The sequence below is a fragment of the Uranotaenia lowii genome, chromosome 1 (genome assembly GCF_029784155.1).
Source record: "Uranotaenia lowii strain MFRU-FL chromosome 1, ASM2978415v1, whole genome shotgun sequence".
Classification (NCBI taxonomy): Eukaryota; Metazoa; Arthropoda; class Insecta; order Diptera; family Culicidae; genus Uranotaenia; species Uranotaenia lowii.
The window spans coordinates 44519331-44544793 of NC_073691.1; the positions used below are offsets into that span (position 1 = coordinate 44519331).

The 25463-nt window shown below is 42.2% G+C and overlaps 1 protein-coding gene across 5 annotated transcripts in view; it reads left to right on the plus strand.

The window, feature by feature from the left end:
* LOC129743050 (leucine-rich repeat flightless-interacting protein 2) overlaps positions 1-25463 on the plus strand; it is a 154541-nt gene that overhangs the window by 7098 nt on the left and 121980 nt on the right. Inside the window, exons 2-3 of one of the 5 annotated variants that reach the window (XM_055735020.1) lie at positions 7165-7746; positions 15333-16206. The exons of 1 other annotated variant lie outside the window; for it this stretch is intronic. In XM_055735020.1, the coding sequence (XP_055590995.1) occupies positions 16120-16206 (87 nt within the window). In that variant the 5' untranslated portion in view covers positions 7165-7746; positions 15333-16119. The remainder of the gene's footprint in view (positions 1-7164; positions 7747-15332; positions 16207-25463) is intronic. 3 more of the 5 variants (XM_055735032.1, XM_055735012.1, XM_055735024.1) reach the window with 3 other exon arrangements.

Here is a 25463-nt window from a genome sequence, read left to right on the forward strand (position 1 = left end):
GATTTAATTATGAGTCGAGTCTGGAAGCTATCATATAAGGACAACCACAATATCATATAAATTTAAACAGTTTAATAAAAGATTCAACTATGATGCAAGTCAAGAAGAAAGTTTGAAACTAGGAAAAGGCGTGTCGAGAGGAAGGCTTCAAGAAGCTTGAACTAAACAATCACAAATGTACACATTTAGGAGATAACAGCACAAATGTTTTTTTTTATTTAAAGTGAGTTGACAGGAATGCATTGATAAACAAAATTCGTAAAGACAGCTTCTTCATTTAAGGAATAAACTGGAGAGTGTCTTGAGAGGACAATTTTGGTGTCTGATCAAATAAATAATCAGGTGGGTCGAGAGAGCAGCATGAAAAAATAATTGAAAAGGGTTAGGCGAGTTTAGAGAAAGGCAAAAAAAATCCTGTCCGAATGGAAAGAAAGAACGTTTATTTCTTTGACAACTGCAGTTTCATTCAGGATAACTGACCAAATATTGTTTCCAGTACATTAGTTCGAATTTTGTAAAAGCACAGAGAAGAAGTTCTATTACCAATACTTCATGCATTACTGTAAGAAACTAGCTTTTCTAGGTGAGCACTGGAGGAAGATAAATTGGAACAAAATGCACTATTTATGGAAAATAAAATTGACCTTAATGAACAGAGAATAATGTGTGGTATTTCAGATTAAACAGTAATATTGAGTTTCTTGTTGATTTCAACATTTTATACCACGTGGTTTCTTGTTAATTCAGGGAGGCAATTAATTGAAATTCAGAAAAGATTCAGCCATAGGCAGTGTTATAGAAATTGTTATTTCAGTTTTGACATTGTTTGCATTTTTGGAACAATTGACGCTTAAGGCACAATTTTCCCGTATATTTAGATAACGTGCCGCTAAAAAGCCTACCCCTATTCTGAAGATAGGTAAGCATCGACAAAGCACAAAAGCGTAAGCTCTTCATACCTACTTCACATTTATTCATTGATAGGAAACATGGCGGAAGCCAAGAAGAGGAGTGTTCCTGAATCGGTATTTCAAATTGTTCTGTAACGTCTCCCTGTTTTCATTATCACATTTTATTAAAAACTTTATAAAAAGAAACGATTTTATTACAGTCTATTGATAATTTTATTAATGTTATTTTGTTTGGGATAGGAGTGGGATGTGTGAATGGATTAAATCGGCACTGCGTTATTCGTCACAAGCGTGTACGCAGTCAGTCAGTGAGTCGGCTAGCGAGCGAGCGAGTCGAGTAGCGTGTGTGATTCTCCCGGTAGTTCGTGAACAGTAGACTCTCTGGTTCTACTTCCGGGCTTCGGAGCTCCGGACCGGTCTGCACAGAGTGAAACAACGGAGATTTCAAAAGGTGAGTAACGGCGTATTGCTATTACGTTTTGTGATGAGTTGATGGGCAGAGAAGCGAAAGGATATCCAATTTTTACGGCGAGTCCAGCGCCTTGCAGGCCGGGTTGATGATTGAGGTGGAGATGATAGCCTTTCAAATAGGTTTTTGGGATCATGTGTGCTGGTGCCAGAGTTTCTTGCAGGGAAAATATGATTGGGGAGTACTGAGAGGAGATGAGTTGTAGTTCTGATAAGCGCGCTCGCAGGCCGTAGAGGTTCCATTGGATTGCAAAACATAAATTTCTCTTTTGAGTAGGAGGGTTGACCGGTATATTGTTGTTGGGAGGGTTTTTGTATGTTGGCAGATTTAAGTTGAGGGTATTGTTGAGAGCCATTTTTATGTATATTTAATTGGAATGGACTTACCGGTCTGTTGTTGGGTGGGTGATTGGGTGTTACAGGGTTTGGAAGGTCCTGGTTTGTTGTTTGCTTCGGGCGCTGTTCATTGGGGGTTGTGTTTCTTTCCACTGGTCTGTCATCCTTTGACCCACGGTTGCGTCGGCGGCGTTTGGAATTATTAGAATTTTGGCTTGCGTGGCTGCTGGCGGTGATCGTGGTGGTTTCCGAGGTTTCCGAGTTGTCCGTTTCTGTTTCGGTAGTTGATTCCGGTTCAGGTATGGCTAATAGTTGTTGAAGTTGAGCTACTTGCTGTTCCAGCTGAAGGATTCGAAGGTTCTTCGCGTTTTCCTTTTCCGGGATAGATGTGACGATGTGAGACGTTGCTGTATGGTAGAGGTTGACTTTTGACGGTTCCGGTGTTCTTTGACAGTGGCACCTTGTGAGATTCCCAAGTCAACACGGACCTTGACAATGTCCTGTTCCTCTTTCTGAACTGGACAGGAGCGGCTCATGGCAGAGTGGGCCCCGTCGCAGTTCAAGCAATGTGGTTCCTTGGAGCAGTCTTTGTGGGCAGCGGATTCTCCACAGTTCAGTCACTTTTCGGGTTGTTGGCACCTCAGCTTTGAGTGTCCGAGCTGGTGTCCGAAAAGCAGTCAATGGCAATGCAAATCTTGCCGTGCTTAAAATGTCCAAATTTGAGTCCAACAACCGTAAATTGAAAAGATGGGAATAGAAATAGACTACGAAAATGATGATGATCACATGGGAAAACAATTCCCTTCATTCCGATAGACATCGACACTCGACCAGTATAACTTCATACGCCTGGTTGTCTCCTGTAGTAGAATGTTAATACATGGGCCCGGAGAGGCGCAAGATGTGGGTTCCATTCCTACCAGGAGACAGGGCGAATTTTTTTTTCGCATGTTTTTCAACATTAATTTTCATCTTGTCTAGTCCCTGGAATTTTAACTTACAGTTGGATTCATTTCTCTACAAAAAAAAAAGTTTCGCTGACTGAATGTTTGAGTCAAGAGCAAGACCCATCTCTGGGTCACATAGGACTTTGTGATACATTTCTTACGTAAAATTTTGGCTTTTTTTATGGGTCATACTGTATTTCAACAGGTTTTAAATAGTTCTTATGGTATATTCTTCTGGCTTTGCTTTCCTGAACTTGATATTTGAGCTTTAAGACTGCTTGATTTCTTCATCAGCATGACGTGAAATGATGAAATAAACGTCCTGAGTTGGATTTGAATAAAAAAAAAATGCTTTTCAAACCCTTTTTTTATTATTAAAACACTATTTTCCAGTTTCATATCGTAGATGGCAGCACGATCTTGCTGTTCAGTAGAATTAAGACCCATTTTCGACTATCCGGGATTAATTAAGGTGTGATGGGTGATTTTAGTCAAGAAATGAGAACTTTTGTACCGCGTGAATTAACGGTGGCAACTAAAATTTTGGAATTTCTCTTCCGCACTGTTAGTTAAAAAAAAATTAAGTGTACTTGAAAAAGATTTCGGTATCGAATTTTGAACACCGTAAATGCACCAACATCACTGTTTCGAGAAAAACGCATTCAAAATTTGACAGCTTCATAAGCTCCTAGTCAAAATATTACTTTGTTTTCTCAATTTCTCGAAAACCAAAGATCACCCAGGAAACTTTTATCTATCAAAATGTAGATCTCCATTAACGTACTTGTTGACACAGCTGATAACTCAATTTGTTTGCATTTGGCGCATTCGCCCTTTTTTAATATTCACTACCGAGTTGATTTTTGGAATTAAAGCTACATTTTCCATTGTTGAAAAAAATTAGTGAACATTTAAAACGGTCCATATTCGGCTGTTCGGCGAAGCTTCCTTTTGATGTCGGAACAGGAGCGTTGTAAGGCCTTCATGTCAACTTTGTGAATACATCTCTTGATTCTACCAATCAATTCGGTATCGATTTTAGTAAAGGGGGAGGGTGAATGAGCCAACATCGCTGTTTCTAGAAAATCGCATTTTAAGTTTGACAGCTCCATAAGCGCCCAGCAAAAATATTATTTTGTTTTCTCAATATCTCGAACACAAATCATTAATCCATCAAGTGAGTAGGTAAGTGCAAAATGTAGGTTTTCGAGCGTATTTTTTCACCCAGCTGATAACTTGATTTGTTTAAATTTGGCCTATACGCCCTTTTGAAAAATCGATATCGAATTGTTTTCAATTATTGGCTCTCCAATTATTTTTGTTCACCAATGAGCTCACAGTGCCTTCGATTTGGCGACACTGACGCTGATTTTTGTCGGGTTGTGGTTGTGGTTGAAAGAGGGAAGTATTTTTTGTCGTTCAAAACAAAACATTTTCCGGAATATTTTTTGACGTAGAATTACGTCTTACGGCAACACTATACGGGGGGAAAATTGAAATTTGCGAACGGAACTCGCGTCACGAAAAACGCCTCTTTCAAAGACATCCTATCTAAAGGATTATGACGTCATCACCAACGCCTGCTTTGATGGGTTTTGTTTTTCCCTACCTACGAAAAGTATAAAACAAAGGGCTCTTTGATCGACCCGATTTCTTTTTCTGTTTGCCGTCGAACTGAGCGAATGATGTCCCATAGTCCGATTATGTTGCATGATCGTATTATGTCACATGGTCGATTTATGTCACATGGTCGGATTATGTCGCATGGTCGGATTATGTTGCATGATCGCATTATGTCACATGGTCGATTATGTTGCATGGTTGGATTATGTCACATAGTCCAATTATGTTGCATGGCTGGATTATGTCACATGGTCCGATTATGTTGCATGATCCGTTTATGTTGCATAATCGGATTATGTTACATGGTCGATTTACATATGTCACATGGTTGATTATGTTGCATGGTCGGATTATGTTGCATGATCCGATAATGTCACATGGTCGATTGTGTTGCATGGTCGGATTATGTTGCATGACCCGATTATGTCACATGGTCCTTTTATGTTGCATGATCGGATTATATCACATGGTCCGATTATGTCACATGGTCGATTATGTTGCATGGTCGGATTATGTCACATAGTTCGATTATTTTGCATGGCCGGATTATGTCACATAGTTCGATTATTTTGCATGGCCGGATTATGTCACATGGTTCGGTTATGTTGCATGATCCGATTATGTCACATGGTCGATTATGTTGCATGATCGGATTATGTCACATGGTCGATTATATCACATAGTCCGATTATGTTGCATGGCCGGATTGTGTCACATGGTCCGATTATGTTGCATGATCGGATTATGTCACATGGTCGATTTTGTTGCATGGTCGGATTATGTCACACAGTCCGATTATGTTGCATGGCCGGATTATGTCACATGGTCGGATTATGTTGCATGATTCGATTATGTCACATGGTCGATTATGTTGCATGGTCGGATTATGTCACATAGTCCGATTATGTTGCATGGCTGGATTATGTCACATGGTCCGGTTATGTTGCATGATCCGATTATGTCACATGGTCGATTATGTTGCATTATTGGATTATGTCACATGGTCGATTATGTTGCATGGCCGGATTGTGTCACATAGTCTTATTATGTTGCATGGCCGGATTATGTCACATGGTCGATTATGTTGCATGGTCGATTTATGTATGTCGCATGGTCCGATTATGTTGGATGATCTGGTTATGTCACATGGTCCGATTATGTTCCATGATCGGATTATGTCACATGGTGATTTATGTCACCTAGTCCGATTATGTTGCATGGCTGGATTGTGTCACATTGTCCGATTATTTTGCATGATCCGATTATGTTGCATGGTCGGATTATGTAACATGGTCGATTATGTCGGGTTATGTTGCATGGACGGAATAGTTCACACGGTCCGATTATTCATGGTGCATGATCCGATTATGTTGCATGATCGGATTATGTCACATGGTCGATTGTGTTGCATGGTCGGATTGTCACATGGTCGATTATGTTGCATGATCGGATTGTGTCACATGGTCGGATTATGTCACATGGTCGAGATTATATTGCATATTCAGATTGTGTTACATGGTCCGATTATGTTGCATGGTTGAATGATGTCAGATGGTCGATTTATTTGCATGGTTCAATTATGTCACTTGGTCGGATTATGTTTCATGGTCTGATTATGTTGCATGGTACGATTATGTCACATGGACTGCTTGCTCAGATTATTCCTGATGATAAGTTTATGTCACTTTGTTAAATTCTGTTATATGGTTAAATTTGTCAGTCATACATTGCCATTTTTACAATGTCATATGTTGGTCATTTCGGAAAAAAACACCATAAGTTCTATTATTGAAGAAAAGAATTGCGTAATTCTACGTTTAGCGGTCGTAGCTTAATTACTACCTCTTCCACTTTTTATCATCCAGCGGCATTGGGATTTAGGAGTCGAAATCTGATCCTCAGTGTATTCTGGGATTGTTGTCTTCTTTCGGCACTTTATTCCAAATTTTCAATGTCTTGTCATCTTGGGTGAGAACAATTGAACTTTATGGCGGCATCCCGTTGGCTCAGTGAATCTTTGTTGTCGAAGGCACGAGAAAGAGAACGAAGTTTTCGCTGGCCTACCACTACCTTGCTTGCGAGAAGTTTTTGAGGATTTAAGATATGGTAAACAGTGGAAGCCGCCACATTTTGACTTTTAAAATTTTGTATTGTAATAATGCATTGTTCGGTAATTTTTTTTACCGAAATCCTAACATGTGTAAATCGTTAAACTGTTCGATAATTTTTTCGGTAAAAAATAAAAGAACATCGGTAAATCGATTCTTCATTTACCGATGTTCGTTTATTTTTTAACCGAAAAAATTACCGAACAGTTTAACGATTTACACATGTTAGGATTTCGGTAAAAAAATTACCGAACTCGGTAATTTTCGTTTACTGTGTATGATGATTAGTAAGAGTTTTCTCTATTGGAAATTTTGTGTTGACCAGCGTCATTGAAGAAGTTTCAATAAGGATTTATCCGTTAACATTATTTAATTTTATTTATTTATTGGGTTTTGTGTATTAGGGACACTTTTTCCATTTTTTTTTTAATTTTATGAACTCTAAATTTTTCAGGTAAATTTCCTATTCGTAGAATGAATCTGATGATGATGGTTTTTAATTCCCCTTAATCTTAATTACATCATTATTAAACCATCCGCCGTTCCATGGATCGAGAAAACGTTAATTTTTAGATGATTACTGCTATTGGAAATTAATTTTGTTGCTTTCGAACTGTTTTCATCCATATTGACGCACATTTTATTGTTCCGTCTGGCTGATATGCATACCAGATCTAACTTTGGTGGATGCACTTAAAGCCGATCATCATCATCAGCAGTAGCATCGTAAAAAAATACCTCATCTCTTACCTCACCTTTCCCATCCCACAGGTGTTTCCGACTGTAATAATCGACATCTCAGGAGCTCTCAGCTCTGGCTCCTAGACTATAACAACCGACGCGGTTTAGCGCTACTAAAACAAAACCAACCAAAAAAAAAAGTAGGACAAGACTCCCGGGCAAACTAGAAGAAGAAGCGGTGATATTTCCATTCATAAAAGCTAGTGAGAGCTGCTCATTCATTCAGAACCGACTGACTTACGGGACAGGTGACCAGGTGTGTTCTGTGAGGCGCGCGGTAGAAACAAGAACACTTAATCCGAACGACTCGCTCGAGTACATGGCCCCCGAAAGCAGCCGACTAAGTGCGCAATCATCCATCAGAACGTGTAGTCAGTGCTTAAAGTAGATGAACCTACACTTACGACGACACGCCAAAAGACAATCGACAAAAGTCCCACTAGATTCATAGAGACAGAATTGGTCGCCAGCTGGCCACTACTTTAGAACGGCAGGTGGGAACTGCGCGACAAACGTGTCGACACCTGTATTTTTGCTGCTTCGGAAGCGCCACCGCCGCCAAAAACTGTCGAAGGATTTCGGATGGGAAATCGACAACGGCGTAGGCAGAATGTACGTATGATGGCAAAATTTGCTCTAGTAGTTACTGGTTTGTGCTTTAAGACTGACTACTTAGCGAATGTCTAACTTCATTCTTGTTGTGGTTGAGATTTGTTGACTAATGATTGTTAGTGATGCATTTTTTTAGACCGTTATACTTAATGTGTTCTTAGGATTGATCAAATTCTTTTGATATTTTAGTATTGAAATCTAAGTTAAGCTGTTTTATTTTAAATTGAATTGTGTTTACATATTTAAATATAGATAGAATGGATTCGATACAAAGAAATACAAAATTAGTAAATAAAACGTCCGATTTATTTTTAAATAATGGTTACTCATAAAGTATATGATGTTGTTTGCAGGCACAATTTTCCCGTATGTTTGGATAACTCGTCGCTATAAAGCCTACTCCATACTGAACTCGCGAGTAGTGTTGGTACATTAAACTTGTAATTAACGATAAGACTACATATAATAAAAACTTAATGCACGAGCTGCTGGTCGCAATTACTTTTGGAGTTGAACTGAAAATCTCTTGAATCACTGTGATGACGACACACGATCAAGAGGCATCTGTTAGGCTGACAGTCGTCAGCTGTAGAGGCTTCCTGGAATTTTTGTGCCGACATCTGACGTTTGGTGAGTTATCCTCCCAACACCTGCCCCATTTTAATAAAGATGGTACGAATCGTTCCTCGTAGGCTGTCTTCGCATTCTCGAAGACTGGCGAGTAAGAATCGGTTCTTGACGTTGCTTGCTTAGAGAAATTCGTTGACGTCGACGTTCATTCGATGGTTGTAGCATTTCTTGGAGTTGGGCCGGCAGTTGGACGTCCACCTCAGGATAAGGACGTAGACCCCAACTATCCAGGAGGATGGACAACCCAAGTAACACAGATTAAGCCAATACTAGGAAGTTTTATTGAGGCGCACCAGCTGACCAACGAAAACGGCCTCAGACTTATAGATTCCGCCACCTCCAAACGAATGGCCGTACGTAGTACCTTTTTCCAGCACCGCCTCCCACACAAGTACACCTGGAGATCACCGTACCAAACGCAATCACAGATCGACCACGTTTTTATCGACAGCCAGCACTTCTCGGACATCATCGACGTCAGATCCTGTCGAGGCGCCAACATCGAGTCAGACCTTTATCTGGTGATGGTGAAGATGCGCCCAAAACTCTCCGTAGTGAACAACACACGAAACCGGCGCCCACCTCGGTTAAATATCGCACGACTGAAGCAACCTGAGGTCGCGGCAGACTACGCGCAATCGGTAGAAGCAGCGCTGCCGGCAGAGGGCGAGCTTGACGAAGCACCTCTCGAGGACTGTTGGGATACCATCAAGACAGCCATCAACAGTGCTGCGGAGAACATCATCGGTTATGTGGAGCGAACTCGACGGAACGACTGGTTCGACGAGGAGTGTAGGAGGGTGATCAAGAAAATCACCGACAGCGGGAGAGGCAGCGAGTCCGAATTTTCCAGGAGAAAAAGCGGAGGAGGAGGAGCTCGAGGAGCTGGAGCAGCTGCATCGTTCCCAAGAAACACGAAAGTTCTATCAGAAACTCAACGCATCCCGCAAAGGCTTCGTACCGCAAGCCGAAATGTTTTTTTTTTTTATTAGTTGTTAACCCAGGTGGTAAATCCATTTTACGGATTGCATTCCAAGGCACGGCGAGCCACCGCGTCCCCCCAGTTTGCTACTCTGGGTCCATGGGTGCAATTGGACGACTCATGATACAATGCTAAGGAACACTGTACCCCCTACGCCATAAAGTCCACCTGGGGCCACTGACCTTTGTTCCCACCTCGAACTGTTTGACACACTTTGCTTCAATAGTGGGAGGTCATTTCGCGCTAGTGCGCTCCAAGGCAATACTCGTTTCCGAACCCTCTGATAGCATAGCCTCATTCTAACACAACTCGATGCGCGACCCCTCCTCTGACGAGTTAGGACCCGACATCTCATCGTGTGAATGAGGTCCCCACGTAGCGCAACTACTAACTTTGTGAATCCAGTCCAAGATCCAGAAACACAAAGCGAGTTGTCGACGGCACTTTCTCTGTTCAAACACGCGGGTAGGGGGGGTAAGCCCCCTAGGCCACGTGTAGGACTCAGACTCCTCCGAACTCACAAATAGTGTTGACTTAAGTCACCACTCAGCGCAACTACCCGATCTTCAAGTCGGGCGCTTGACCACCCGAAGCGCAGATCGAGCTATAGAACGCCCTCATCAGGTCACACTCGCGGTTCGGGTGCAACATTTCCCGAAACGCGTGTCGAACCCTGACACCTCCGGCAGAACGTGCCTCTCGGACACTGACGTGTAAACACGTCCCTAAGTGATCGGCCCACCATTGGCCACCACTTTGCGCATCTACTCATTTTGCGAGACGGGTCTATACCCACCGAAGCGCAAAACAAGTTGGCGATCGCTCTCCCTCCGGTCGCATCCGCATATCAGGGTCATGACCCCCCGAAAGCGTGTTGGACCATCACGCTCACACCCAAGTACTGGTACCAAAGTACCCGGGTGCACCACTTCTTCCGCGCAGGTTTGGCGGGACCCGTCGACGGCCTCTAGTGGGTTTGGTGTCCTCCGTCAAGCCGAAATGTGCCGGGATAAGGACGGAGGCATCCTGACGGACAATCGTGAGGTGATCAAAAGGTGGAAGCAGCACTTCGATGAACACCTGGCCGGCGCACATGCAGGAGATCAAGACTAAGGGGGAAGGTACATCGCCGGCGTAGCCAACGACGTAGAGGAGCCACTCCCAACGATGAGTGAAGTTAAGGAAGCCATTCGCCAGCTGAACAGAAACAAGTCGGCTGGGAAGGATGGTATCGCAGCTGAACTCATCAAATTGGGCCCGGACAGGTTGGCCGATTGCCTACACCGGTTGATAGTCCGGATCTGGGACATAGAACAGCTACCGGAGGAGTGGAAGGAGGGGGTAATATGCCCCATCTACAAGAAGGGCGACAAATTGGACTGTGAGAACTACCGAGCGATCACTGTCCTCAATGCCGCCTATAAAGTGTTGTCCCGAATCCTACTCCGCCGCCTAACGCCACAAGCAAACAGATTCGTGGGAAGTCACCAGGCCGGCTTCATGGAGGGGCTGTCAACGACGGACCAGATATTCACATTACGGCAAATCCTCCAAAAATGCCGGGAACACCAAGTCCCTACGCACCATCTATTCATCGACTTCAAAGCCGCATACGACACGATCGACCGTAACGAGCTATGGAAAATCATGGACGAGAACGGCTTTTCCGGGAAGCTGCGCTAGAAGGTGTGGAGTGCGGGGCACAATTTTCAACAGATCCAGTCAACTTATCTGCTTTGCCGATGACATTGATATAGTCGGCAGATCATCTGCGGCGGTGAAGGAGATCTACCGCAAACTGAAACGCGAAGCAGGAAGGATTGGGTTTATGATTAATACGTCCAAGACGAAGTACATGCTAGCCTGCGTATCCGAGACCGACTGAACCCGCTTGTCCAGCAATAACAAGGTCACAGTCGACGGCGACGAGCTGGAGATAGTCGAAGACTTTGTCTATCTCGGCTCACTGGTGACGGCAGACAATGACACCAGCCGTGAGATCCGCCGGCGAATTATCAGCGGAAGTCGTGCCTACTATGGACTCCACAAGCAACTGCGGTCGAGAAGACTTAGACCTCGCACGAAGTGTAACTCGTAAATGACGCTCATTAGACCGGTTGTTCTCTACGGGCACGAGACATGGATATTGCTCGAGGAGGACCTGCGTACACTCGGAGTATTCGAGCGACGAGTGTTAAGAACCATCTTTGGCGGCGTAAAGGAGAACGGAGTGTGGAGGCGAAGGATGAACCGCGAGCTCGCGCGACTCTACGGCGAACCCAGTATCCAGAAGGTGGTGAAGGCTGGCCGGATACGCTGGGCGGGACATGTTGCGAGAATGCCGGACGACTGTCCTGCAAAACAGGTGTGCGCTACGAATCCGGTAGGAACAAGACGAGCGGGGGCGCAACGAGCGAGGTGGTTAGACCAAGTGGAGCGTGATCTGGCGAACGTGGGGTGTCCGAGAAATTGGAGAACGGTTGAACGGACCGAGTGAATTTTAGGAATGATGTTCATCAAGTTATGTCGTGAGACGGAATACTATGCAAATAAAATAAATAAAATAAATAAGAGAAGTAACATCCGGAACTGTTCTTTGTTGTTTTGACCGGGAGTGTCAAAACATTCCACCACTCTGTAATTGCAATGCAATGTTCCGGAAATTTTTCCAACCATCCTTTAATTCCCTGAAAATTAACAGCCCTCGAAAAAAAGGATAAATTTTAGTTCCGAACTTAGTATATAAAGTATGCTTATCAGAACTTAGTTTTGCGATTGCCCAGTCGAACTCAAAGCTGAGGGCTGCCACTGAAGTGCTGCTTTGAACCAAAACAACTTAATTTTTATTTATAAAAAGGAGCGTGCAGGATTTGATTTATTTTTCAGGACATCACTGGATTGCATAAACAAAGCATAAACATATGATGTATACGCCTTAATATATGCATCAATAGTGAGCATCTTCTTGACTGGACTGCAGTTCATATCGAAAAACACCATTTAAATATCATCTGAATCCGAACCGAAGATTACCATCAATTAAATGGGTTCAACTACTTTATTGCAGATTTGTTCGATGTTTTCATAACTTAACTACACATTTGATACTTATAGAGATTTTTTTTTGAAAATCCGGACATTTAAAGACCAAGAAGAATCAGGACAAATTCTAAAAAATCAGGACACCTGGCATCTCTAATCGCAGCTCCGAAAAAAATCACAGTGTAATGCTTACATTTCTGTCGCCAGATAGCGCTCCCGTTTTCTCGTTAAATGGTGTAAATCGGTTAAAGCATATCTGCTTTCTGTCTCCATATTGAAATCCAAGATGGCGGCCTTCGACTAATTTCAAAAATGCCATAGATCACTGGAAATCACATGAAACTCTCAAAATGTGGCTATTGGGTGAAAGGGCTAAACTGGTAGAAGTCGATTTTCTCTATCTGACGCTATCTTGAAATCTATGATAGCGCCTTTCGCTTAACTCTAAAATGCCGTTGCCCATAATTCAGCCATTATATCCAATGCCCATATTGTTTGGATTTCATTCGATTTTCAGTGATTAACAGCGTTTTTCACTTAAGCGTGGGCCGGCATCTTAGATTTCAAGATGGCGACAGACAGCAAAATTCGACTTCTTCTTGTTTAGCCCTTCCGCCCAATACCCATATTGTGAGGGTTTCATGCGACTTTCAGTCATTTACAGCTTTGCAAAGTTCAGCGTAAGCCGCCATCTTCGATTTCACGATGGCGTCTGACAGAGAAATTCGGCTTGTACTAATTTAGCCAATTCACCCAATGCCCATATTGTGGGAGTTTCATACGATTTTCGGCGACAGACAACAAAATACGACTTCTTCTTGTTTAGCCCTTTCGCCCAATACCCATATTGTGGTGATTTCATGCTATTTTTAGCCATTTACATAATTTTGAAACTAAGCGGAAGCCGCAATCTTGGATTTGATTACGACTTAAACTCATTCCACCGGTCATTCACAACCAATCTCTTATGTATTTCACTTTAAAAGTCTGTCCTGAGGAACTTATCCTACGCGTGTATTTGGTTGACTTGCGCGAGATACGTCAAATTTTAACTATTCATATGGCTATCATAAAGCTGTTATAAAACTTAAAGCTATTTGACCATAATAAAGCTATCAAGCATTGAATCGCCTAGCGCTATATTTATTGCAAAATCGAAATGCAAATAACTGACGCCATGTTGGTGGATTCACTATGTCAAGCATCGGATAAAAATTTCTCAGGCTTATTATCAATCAATTTCATTGTTTCTGCGATGTCATTATGTCGTATATCACAATTGTTTATTTTGAAAAATGTTTTCCGCACAATTTTTTAATTTTATTTTTTCTCTTCAAAAGAAATATTTTATTAAAATTTCCTTATTCTAAAGGTTGGACCAGATGCATTTATTTTAAGATAAAGTTCCATACACATTTTACCTAAAATCTTAACCGACATAAAAAAGAGACTAAACTTGTTTTATGAAAGCTTTGGTGGTAAAAATTTTACTGCATAATGATTTTACTGAAGCGTAAAAAATTGGTCATGATGACGTTTCTAGAACAGGGCCGATATGCCAGGTTTTAGCTTTATTAGAGTTCTGGTTATGTGTAGAATGCGAATTATGAATTATAATACTATAGTCAACATGTTGCAACTTTTTGTTTGGTTGTTGATAGTGAGTTGCAAGTAAATTCGAGGTTTCGGGTTCAGGTCCGCAGGACAGTGGAAGGAGAAAATTGCATGGAAGTAGAGTCCGAGAAAACGTTGGCAGCAGAAGAACTAACCAAACTTTTTTTATGTAATGTTTGTTTTTTTACATGGTTTTCCGTCTCAATTCACTTGGTCCGACTTTCGGGGCCAATGTAATGTAAGAACCTCAAAACGAAAGAAAAGAATAAACACACACTAAACGTTGTTTACAAAATGTGTGATAAAACTTTCTCGTTGAATACATACTGAACATGTTTATAGAAACCATATAACAAGTTGAAAATTTTATATTTAAAACAAATTCCAACACAATTTTCAGATGAAACAATTGTATTTCACAGTTCATAGTATAAAGTACAAGTTATAAACCCATTTGATTATACAGTTATGAAATAACAAAAAACAATCTCCATGGTACTTATCAACACAATAGATCCTTCCTCAATTTGCGTTTTTTGCAAGTGGATAGTGAGAGCATCTCTCCAATTTGATTGAAACATTACGTCAGACAGACAGATCTTTGCGGGAATAGTTTTTTCCTGAAAAGAAATGCATCCGAGCTGTGGAGAGATTTGGTTGAGGATGAACAGCTAATAATTACTTGGCTCATTAGTACCGTGATCGATCGGGTTGACGGTTGAGAGATGATCGATTTTTTTTAAATTCTGTTTCAACTGCACCCGACAGGATTGACATTGGGTTCTAGTGTATTCATTATATCTGAATATATCTCGCAGCTCGCATTTAGTTTTCTAATATTTGCTAATATTTTTAATTTTTCATATTTCATTGAATGATTGTGCATCCCCAGGTTCGAAAAACGCTTTCTGAAAACAAATGATGACTAATCCTGTTCACTCCCTGAGCCTGGTATCGTCGTCGAGTTTCTGCAGTTGCCAATCGCAAGAGTTCCCCCAGTTGGCGACTCGACTCGGCATCTGTGTCCTCATACATCTACTTAGCATATCGCGGTATATTCCTACTCTATAACCCTTCTCATCCCCACTAACCTCGTTTTGTTTCTTGCTTAACCAAATATAGCGCTGTTAAATGTTTAACGTGTGTATTTTTTTCTTCTCCGATTTTCTTCCATATATGTCCTGCGAATCACCACACATCATTGGCGATATTGTTGCGGCCCGTGGACACCCCCTGAATTGAACAAAAATGAAAAAAAAAACCATTTCCTCCATCATCATGATCATCAACAAACAACATCAAAAAACAACAACAAAAGCCACAATAACTGAGACAGACACATTACAGAAGTACGGCCACTGCAAAGAATTTCGATAAAGCTACTCGGGCGACCTCTCGGTGAACCTGTTTTTTTTTAATATCTGTTGTTGTTATTGGTTGGTGTCCAAGGCAGAAGAACTCACTGGGTCCTACGTCGTCGTCTTCGAAAGACCCCATTCAGAACTCCCTTTCAAGTAAGACATCGTGACGCAATCCGCCGGACGGCCGGTGGAGAATCTTCATCACAATTTCATACCCTGCACCACGAAACCAACCCAAGATAAACAAGAATACGCGCGCTGTGATTGTAGCATTTTTTCCTTGCTCTCTCTCTGTTCCATCTCTGTTTTTAAAGTAAAATTTATCTGTTAATTCCAGTCAGTGTTGTTACATGTTTTAGTGTGATGATCAATCGAATGTAGATAATCGATTTTAAGAATCTCAACCGAGGCGTTGTAATTGTGCATTAAGAGTTGCATTTTTTTAAATACATAAAAGTTGTATGTTGTTTCCGCGATTCAATCGCTCACGTTTGTCCTGTTACGTGTATGTGTGTTGTGAATGTTGCATTGAAAGAAGAAGAAGAAGCAAAAGAAGCGTAAAAATAGTAGTAATTTGAGGCCGGTGTGAACCGAAAAAGGCAACAAGGCAAAGGTCATCCGATAATTTCGGCTCAGCCAAAGTTGTGCGTGTAGGGCAAATCTCTGGTAGGCACCGGACGCCGCCATACATATTGCTGTAGCGCTCCAGCTCAGCTGGCCGAGCTGACGACCGGAAGTGACAAGATGGACAGTCCCGGCGCTGTTGGAAGGCGTCGTGGAAACTCACGGATCAATGCCGAAGATCAGGCACTGGATCAGATCGCGAAGGAGGTGAGTACACTAACATTCGACTTTTTTTTAATGTTTACACAATGTTGGGGGAGTGGGTCAAAATTGGTCGATTGATCACTTAATGAGGTTTTAGTCTGGTGCAGCGCAATGCAAGATTTTATGTTAGTCATTGGTTGGAATATTGTTTTATTTTAGTATTTTACATAGAAGAAATTTCATCCAAGTGTGATGCAGTTTTCTTAAAAAATTCGAGAAAAAAAGACCATTGAGTAGTTTTTTGTTTTCGCAGTGTTCGAACTCTTAAAAACTTTTAAATGACAAAATTATGAAAGAACTAAAAACAATAATAAAAACAACGACATAACTTGACGAACATAATTCCTAAAATTCACTCGGTTCATAGCAACCGTTCTCCAATTTCTCGGGCACCCCACGTTCGCCAGATCACGCTCCACTTGGTCTAACCACCTCGCTCGTTGCGCCCCCGCTCGTCTTGTTCCTACCGGATTCGTAGCGAACACCTGTTTTGCAGGACAGTCGTCCGGCATTCTCGCAACATGTCCCGCCCAGCGTATCCGACCAGCTTTCACCACCTTCTGGATACTGGGTTCGCCGTAGAGTCGCGCGAGCTCGTGGTTCATCCTTCGCCTCCACACTCCGTTCTCCTGTACGCCGCCAAAGATGGTTCTTAACACTCGTCGCTCAAATACTCCGAGTGTACGCAGGTCCTCCTCGAGCAATATCCATGTCTCGTGCCCGTAGAGAACAACCGGTCTAATAAGCGTCATATACAGGTTACACTTCGTGCGAGGGCTAAGTCTTCTCGACCGCACTTGCTTGTGGAGTCCATAGTAGGCACGACTTCCGCTGATAATTCGCCTCCGGATCTCACGGCTGGTGTCATTGTCTGCGGTCACCAGTGAGCCGAGATAGACAAAGTCTTCGACTATCTCCAGCTCGTCGCCGTCGATCGTGACCTTGTTATTACTGGACAAGCGGGTTCGGTCGGTCTCGGATCCGCAGGCCAGCATGTACTTCGTCTTGGACGTATTAATCATCAACCCAATCCTTCCTGCTTCGCGTTTCAGTTTGCGGTAGATCTCCCCCAGATCAGATGATCTGCCGACTATATCAATGTCATCGGCAAAGCAGATAAGTTGACTGGATCTGTTGAAAATCGTGCCCCGCATTTCGCCCACCGCTCGTCGAATAACACCTTCTAGGTCCACGTTGAACATCATGCATTATAGACCATCACCTTGTCGAAGCCCCCTGCGAGATTCGAATGAACTCGACAATTCACCCGAAATCCGCACACAACACTGCGTTCCATCCATCGTCTCCTTGATCAGTCTGATCAGCTTCCCGGAAAAGCCGTTCTCGTCCATGATTTTCCATAGCTCGTTACGGTCGATCGTGTCGTATGCGGCTTTGAAGTCGATGAATAGATGGTGCGTAGGGACTTGGTGTTCCCGGCATTTTTGGAGGATATGCCGTAATGTGAATATCTGGTCAGTCGTTGACCGTCCCTCCATGAAGCCGGCCTGATGACTTCCCACGAATCTGTTTGCTTGTGGCGTTAGGCGGCAGAGTAGGATTCGGGACAACACTTTGTAGGCGGCGTTGAGGGCAGTGATCGCTCGGTAGTTCTCACAGTCCAATTTGTCGCCCTTATGGGGCATATTACCCCCTCCTTCCACTCCTCCGGTAGCTGTTCTATGTCCCAGATCCGGACTATCAACCGGTGTAGGCAATCGGCCAACCTGTCCGGGCCCATTTTGATGAGTTCAGCTGCGATGCCATCCTTCCCAGCCGACTTGTTTCTATTCAGCTGGCGAATGGCTTCCTTAACTTCACTCATCGTTGGGAGTGGCTCCTCTTCGTCGTTGGCTACGCCGGCGATGTACCTTCCCCCACCGTCTTGATCTCCTGCATGTGCGCCGTTCAGGTGTTCATCGAAGTGCTGCTTCCACCTTTTGATCACCTCACGATTGTCCGTCAGGATACCCCCGTCCTTATCCCGGCACATTTCGGCTTGCGGCACGAAGCCTTTGCGGGATGCGTTGAGTTTCTGATAGAACTTTCGTGTTTCTTGGGAACGATGCAGCTGCTCCAGCTCCTCGAGCTCCTCCTCCTCCAGGCGGCGCTTCTTCTCCTGGAAAAGTCGGACTCGCTGCCTCTTCCGCTGTCGGTGATTTTCCACATTTCGACGGGTGCCTTTCTGCACTACTGCCGCCCGCGCGGCATTCTCTTCGTCCATCACCCTCCTACACTCTTCGTCGAACCAGTCGTTCCGTCGAGATCGCTCCACATAACCGATGACGTTCTCCGCAGCACTGTTGATGGCTGTTTTGATTGTATCCCAACAGTCCTCGAGAGGGGCTTCGTCAAGCTTGCCCTCTGCCGGCAGCGCTGCTTCGACCGATTGCGCGTAGTCTGCCGCGACCTCAGGTTGCATCAGTCGCGCGATATTTAACCGAGGCGGGCGCCGGTTTCGCGTGTTGTTCACTACGGAGAGTTTTGGGCGCATCGTCACCATCACCAGATAATGGTCCGACTCGATGTTGGCGCCCCGACAGGATCTGACGTCGATGATGTCCGAGAAGTGCCGGCTGTCAATCAAAACGTGGTCGATCTGTGATTGAGTTTGGTACGGTGATCTCCAGGTGTACTTGTGTGGGAGGCGGTGCTGGAAAAAGGTACTACGTACAGCCATTCGTTTGGAGGCGGCGAAATCAATAAGTCTGAGGCCGTTTTCGTTGGTCAGCTGGTGTGCACTGAACCTTCCAATTGTCGGTTTTAATTCCTCCTCCTGGCCGACCTGAGCATTGAAATCCCCGATGACGATCTTGATATTATGTTTTGGGCAACGGTCGTATTCACGCTCCAGCTGCGCGTAAAATTCGTCTTTGTCGTCACCGGTACTTCCGAGGTGAGGGCTGTGCACGTTGATGATGCTGATGTTGAAGAACCGGCCCTTGATTCTCAACCGGCACATTCGTGAGTTGATCGGCCACCACCCGATCACGCGCTTTTGCATCTTTCCCATCACTATAAAAGCTGTTCCAAGCTCGTGTGTGTTGACGCAGCTCTGGTAGATGGCACGACCATCTGGATACGTTCGTACCGTGGAGCCCTTCCAGCATAACTCCTGCAGCGCTACGATGTCGAATTTGCGGCTCTTCAATTCGTTGGAGAGCACGTGGGTATTGCCCACAAAATTTAGAGATCGGCAGTTCCATGTTCCAAGTTTCCAATCGCTTGTCCCTTTTCGTCGCGTGGGTCTTTGCCGATTTCCATCCGAAATTTGTTGTTCGTTGTTCGTTGCTTATGTTTTTTTTGTAGTCACGGGCTCGCAAGGCCCGCAGCTAACCCCACTATCTCGCAGGAGGACCGTCGTGATGTTGCTGTTTTGGGTCCCGAACACCACCAGGACGTTGTTGCACTCCGCACGCCGCCCCTGACATGGAGAACAGACGCGTACGAAGCCCCCTATCTCAGTCTGCATGCGACCAAAGCATCCACCGGGGTTGGGTACCCGATCTCCGCTAAGGTTGCTCGCACCCCAGCTAGCACCACGGGGAGGTAGAGAATCGGAGTTGCAGACAAGAGGTGATATGACCACTACCCGAAGGTTGGGTGTATGGGGTCTCGAGTTGCACATTGTCTACCGTTCACTAGCCAAAAAAATACAGGGGCATAATAAAGTGTCCAGATCAGTACAGCTTCAAATAATTCAAACTGAAGGCAAACAAGAACGATTTAATAATGGGTATGGCCTCCATCAGCCTTCAACACCTCCTGCAAGCGCTTCGGCATAATTTCAACAAGTTTAGGGATAAATCATCCAACAAGATGAAAATCCCAAAAAAAAAAAATACTTTCAACAAGGTTCTGCAAGTGTTGTGGGTCGAGTTCTTCCCACGCATGCTCCAGGGAATCAAAATAAGTATTTTTATTTGTCACACCAGTCTTATCAATCAGAGCATCGAAGATGGCCCACAGATCAGGACTTTGTGGGGCCATTCAAGGGGTTTGATGCGGCAGGAATGGAAAAATGACTTCGTCAAATTGGCCGTATGCGTCGGATCGTTATCCTGCTGTAAAACGAAGCGCACTTCGAGGCCCGTCTTAATGAGGGATACTCCGAGGTTTTCCCGCAGGATATTGCAATATGACTCAGCTGTCATGATTCCGTCAATTTTTACCAAATTGCCCATCCCACCCCAAGAAAAGCACCCCCACACCATCACGTAACCTCCTCCGTGCTTGACTGTTCCTTGGATATGGCGGTCTTGGAGCTCCTCACCCCACTTGCGCCACATATGATCCCGTTTCTTTCGGTTGAATAGCTCGAATTTGGATTCGTCGGCCCACAACAATGTTTTCCAGTACTCGAGCTGTTTATCGGAGTGTTCCTTGGCGAACTGCCGCATCTTACTCGTCGTTCTTCTAAGATCATCTGTTGATCATAAAATCAATCATAAAAATATATTTGAATTTACTTTATTTATAGCTTATTGCATAGTTTTAATAATACAATTGTAGTTGAATGTTTTAAGTTGAATTTTCAGTTGAACGATCATAAATTTACAGTTGAATCTATCATATTTATAGTTGAATGTGGGAGGACAACCAGAAATTTTTAGTTGAATCGATTATAGTTATAGTTGAATGTCTAAAATCAATCATACAACTGTAGTTGAATCTACCATATATACATTTGAATGAATTATACAATTACAGTTGAATCTATTGTATTCACAGTTGATTCAGGTAAGGTCAATCAGCAGTTCAAGTTGAATCTATTGTATTTATAGTATTTATAGTTGAACGAACATGTCCTGATCCTGAATCAGCCCTGATTTTGGACCTTATTCTCATTCATATTCTGATACTGTTTCTGGTTCAAGATTATGCTGAACCAGATTCTAATCCCGACATGATTCTTATCTTGGTATTAATTCTGGTCCTTTACGTCACACGAAAACGATTCTAATCCAGACCCTGATTTGAAACCTGATACTAGAACTAATCCTGATCTTGAAGAGGATCATGATCTGGAACCTAGCCCTGATTCTAAAATTGATTTGGAACCCGATTCTCGATCCTGCTCATGATCGTGATCCTAATATCTCTATTTATCCTGATACTGAACATGAACCCAATAAGGATCTTCATCTGTAATCTAATCCTGATACTTATCATGATCATGATCCTGATCTGAAACTTTGTCCAGTGACTCTGATTTTTAATCTAATGATGATTCTCTATTCACATGCTGATGGTGGTTGGAAGGCTTGACGTTATCATAATATGTCCTTTAAATAAGTTCCCGATCACAAGAGAAAAACAAAATAATATCCAGTATTGAAATATTTTATAGTTCAATTTGTTTTCCTGCCAAAATAAGCTGTACATAATTTAGAACTCGTACACCCATAGAAGAATAGGTTGCAAAAATCGAATGCCCGTTTAAAAAATATTGTGCTTATTTTAAGGTAAAAATTAGCTAAGCTGACAAATCGTTTTCTAGAAACGTTCAAAGATTACAAATATGTTTTTCAAGACCTCACATAACTCTTTCGAAAGCATAGAACTAATTTTTGTTCAGATTTTCCTAAAGTTTACAAAAGTTAAGTTGAAAAAAGCGACATTTCTGTCCCGGCATATTTCTTCAATGTTCTGGTAAAGTTTGAAGCTGTTCAATTTTTTCATGGAAAAGAATATGATTTTTCCAGACATTTCTTCCAATTGTCTACAAACTGCTCTTTTAATATTACCTACCTTCTATGTTTATCTGAATATTGAAAATTTTAAATTTTGGAAAACAATTCCTCCTATAAATTGTCAAGCTGATTTTATATTATATTTCGATGTATTTTTTTTAACATATTACTATGGCTACACAGTTTTTTCTTTGCTGAAATTTAAATTTCAAGTTAAAGTCATCCGAGATAGTTTTGGAACAGTGCTGAAACTGTGGACCAAACCGATGAATAGATGCAAATTCCATTGGGTTTATCCCAATATTTTTTGGAGACCTTTCAATTAGATGTAAGAAAAACTACGTTTTAAAAAAAATTAAAGTATTCGTTATGATTTTACACCGTTAAAAGAGTTTTGAAAACAGTTGTTACAAGCTTTGCATTGATTTTATTCATTCGCCATGTTTCTATATTCAAATTCAAAAAAACCGGGAAAATAATCATTTTAAACAGAGAAACCGGGAAAAAACTTTGGAATTTGAAAACGAAAAATCGCTAGTAACGCTGATAATATTCACACAAACTCAGAACTCTTAAATATTGAAAAAAAAAGACAAAACGACTGCTACTGATTTCAATTCATAACTCGGGTGTTGTTCGTTTCTTCGGAACACATGAATATCACGGAAAAAGTATACGGTGGATCGATTACGAGACAAACCATCTCTAATTTAAAAAGAATAACATCAATACGATTCTGATGCCAATTCTGACACTAGACATGACCCTCATTCTGATTCGGAACATAGCCTTGATTCTGAATTAGATCCTGGTCATGTTCCCAATCTTGATCTGATCAGGAACCTTATCGTGATCCCAATACTGATTCATCTCATAATTCTGATCTCGAGTCTTATTCTTATTGAGATACTGTTGTTGATTCTTATTCTTACTAAGATCCAGATCCAAATTGATCCTGATTTATATTCCGATCCAGATATTGATGCTAGTTCTGATCCTGATGCAGATCTTGAACCTGATACTGAACATGATCCTAATCATAATCCTGATTCAGTCCACGATGCTGAATCTGACCATAATTCTCCTTTTCCTGATGCTGATCCTGATCTCAGATTCTGATCTGCAGCCTGATCCTAATCCTTATCATGACTGTTATGTGATTGAAATCCTGATATATATGCTAATCTAGATCCTGACGATGATACTGATGTATACTCTGAAGCAAATACACATCCTGATCTGAATACTGATGATGTTCCCAATCTTGCTTCTGGTTAGGATCGTGATCCTTATCCTGATTCTCATACTGACGTTATTCAACGGTATAGAACTCTTTAACATCGCAACTGTAAAATAGAGGTACTGAGCTTAAGTGAATGTCTTCATTACCGACGAGTCAATCAACGATTAGCAGGCATATTTTTTTCCATGAATTAATCACTTGGAGGCATTCTTTTCTAAGATAAGACTTAGCGATACCTTAGGATGTCGTTCAAATAAGATGTCTCTTAAAGAGAAATAGTGTTTCTTTTACTTTTCGTTTGATTCTAGATCCAAATGTTTAATATATTTTTTTAATTGAATCTTGAGTCAGAGATCTAGAAAGTCAGAGTCATTGATCTAGTACCTTGCTATTGATGTTTATGATAGTAGTTTACAGAGTGCAAACTTCCAGCCATATTGCTGAAGAACATTTGGGTGCTGTCTATTGAAAAGCAAACAAAACGCCTCGAGCAAGCAGATTTCTTTCGAAACTCAAAAACACTTAAAGCTGTTTACAAAAGACCGTAACGGTAATGCTCCGGTAATAAATTACGACGATTATCGTCGAACAAGATGTGTCCCTTGCTTTTTCGGGATTTACAAAAACTACTCGCGACTATAAATACTTAGCTCCAGTACCTACTATTATTAATGGCGGGCGGCTTGGTTGGGACACATCGTCGATTTAGTTTTTCTCCATCTTGTCCGGGTCCCCTTCATCAATTGGTTGCTGTCAATTATTTCCTCACTGTCCGGAAGAACAATGACCGGTCGTTTGTCGAAGTTGTGTAGAAGTTTGGTGCTGAGTAATTGCCCCAAAGTTGAGTTACTATAACTCAGCGCCATTTTTTTCTGGTGTGTCGACAGTGAAAAATGAACTGGAACCGGAATTCGTTTGACACTAGTTGGATGGCTTCTTATGGTGATTGTGAATGTCTTATTCTGTCATCTTCCGTCAGCCACAAACATCTACAGAATAATTGATTTCACATGAGTTAAAAATACCAATTTGAGAGTTCTTCAATTTTTCCGTGTATGTTCTTAGATGTTTTTCTTTGTTATTTCTACAAAGTATGATCAAAACTGCAGAAAAAAAACCTTTCAAAAAACGACGCAATTCGCGTGTGGTACCAATAATCTACGGCTAGACAGTCGCGACAGCTCGTGTACCTTTTTTTTCGTTGACGCCCAAAGACGGTCGCAATTTTCACACCACGTGCCAGCTGAGAGGGTATTTTCGCAGATCGTCAAGGAAGATTCATGAAGTAGGAAGATCCGGGTGCAGTGCCGGAGGCTGAGGGCAAATTCACTATTACCTACTAAACTAAAAGACAAGAAGAATCATGCCGTAGGAATCTGTGAGCGGCAGCCAGCCAACCCAGTACACGGGCGGCCATAATTAGCGAAATGATGTCATACCCACGGAGGCGGCTGGGCCGCAGATTGGCAACCACAGGAACAAGGAACAGAAAAAAGCAACGAAAAAAAAACGAACGAAAGGTTCGGTGCTGGAATGGAGGGGGGCGACCATAGATTGGGTAATGATTGTCACAATTTAAAAGAAAAAAAATTTAATTTATAAATTGATTTCCAGCTTAACCCCGGTGTGCGTTGCAAAAAAAAAATTGTTTGTAAAGTCGTTTTTCAAAAATTCATTGTCTTCTGTCAGAAAACTGTTTAAAATTTAATTATTTTTCTGTTATAAAGTGAGAGAAAAACGTTAGCAATGTTATTTTTGGAATATAGACTACCCCCAAAATAAGTTGGAACATTTGATAAGGTTTCTTGAAAACTTTCTCTTCATTGGATTTCCTTTCTGGGAGTATGGAAAACACATTGCCGATGATCCACAATTTCGCAAATGTAATCCAGATAACGAAAAGGGGAAAAATTGAAACAATATTTGGGGCTTATTCTGCGACTCGAATGACGTGACTTACGGAATTTCATATCGTTTTGCTGGCTTAAATAGCCTCTCTAGCCCCAACATTTTTGTTCGGATGCGCTGTTATTGGTCGCTCATCGAAATATAATTTTTTTTTTCTGGAGCATTTTCTGGAGTCAGGACGAAGAAGTGAAATTTCATGAGTCACGTCACTCGAGTCGCAGAATAAGACCCTTTGTAATTCGAAATCGAGTTTCATACAAATTATTTGTATTCATTTCTCCCTTTGAGGAAATAATTCGAGTTACAAATTTGTCTTTGGAAGACTACGGATGAACCTTGACAATTTTAAAGCATAATTTGCAATTCACGTATTCGAGCCTTGGGTCCCCAAAAAGAAATATTATTGGCCGAAATAA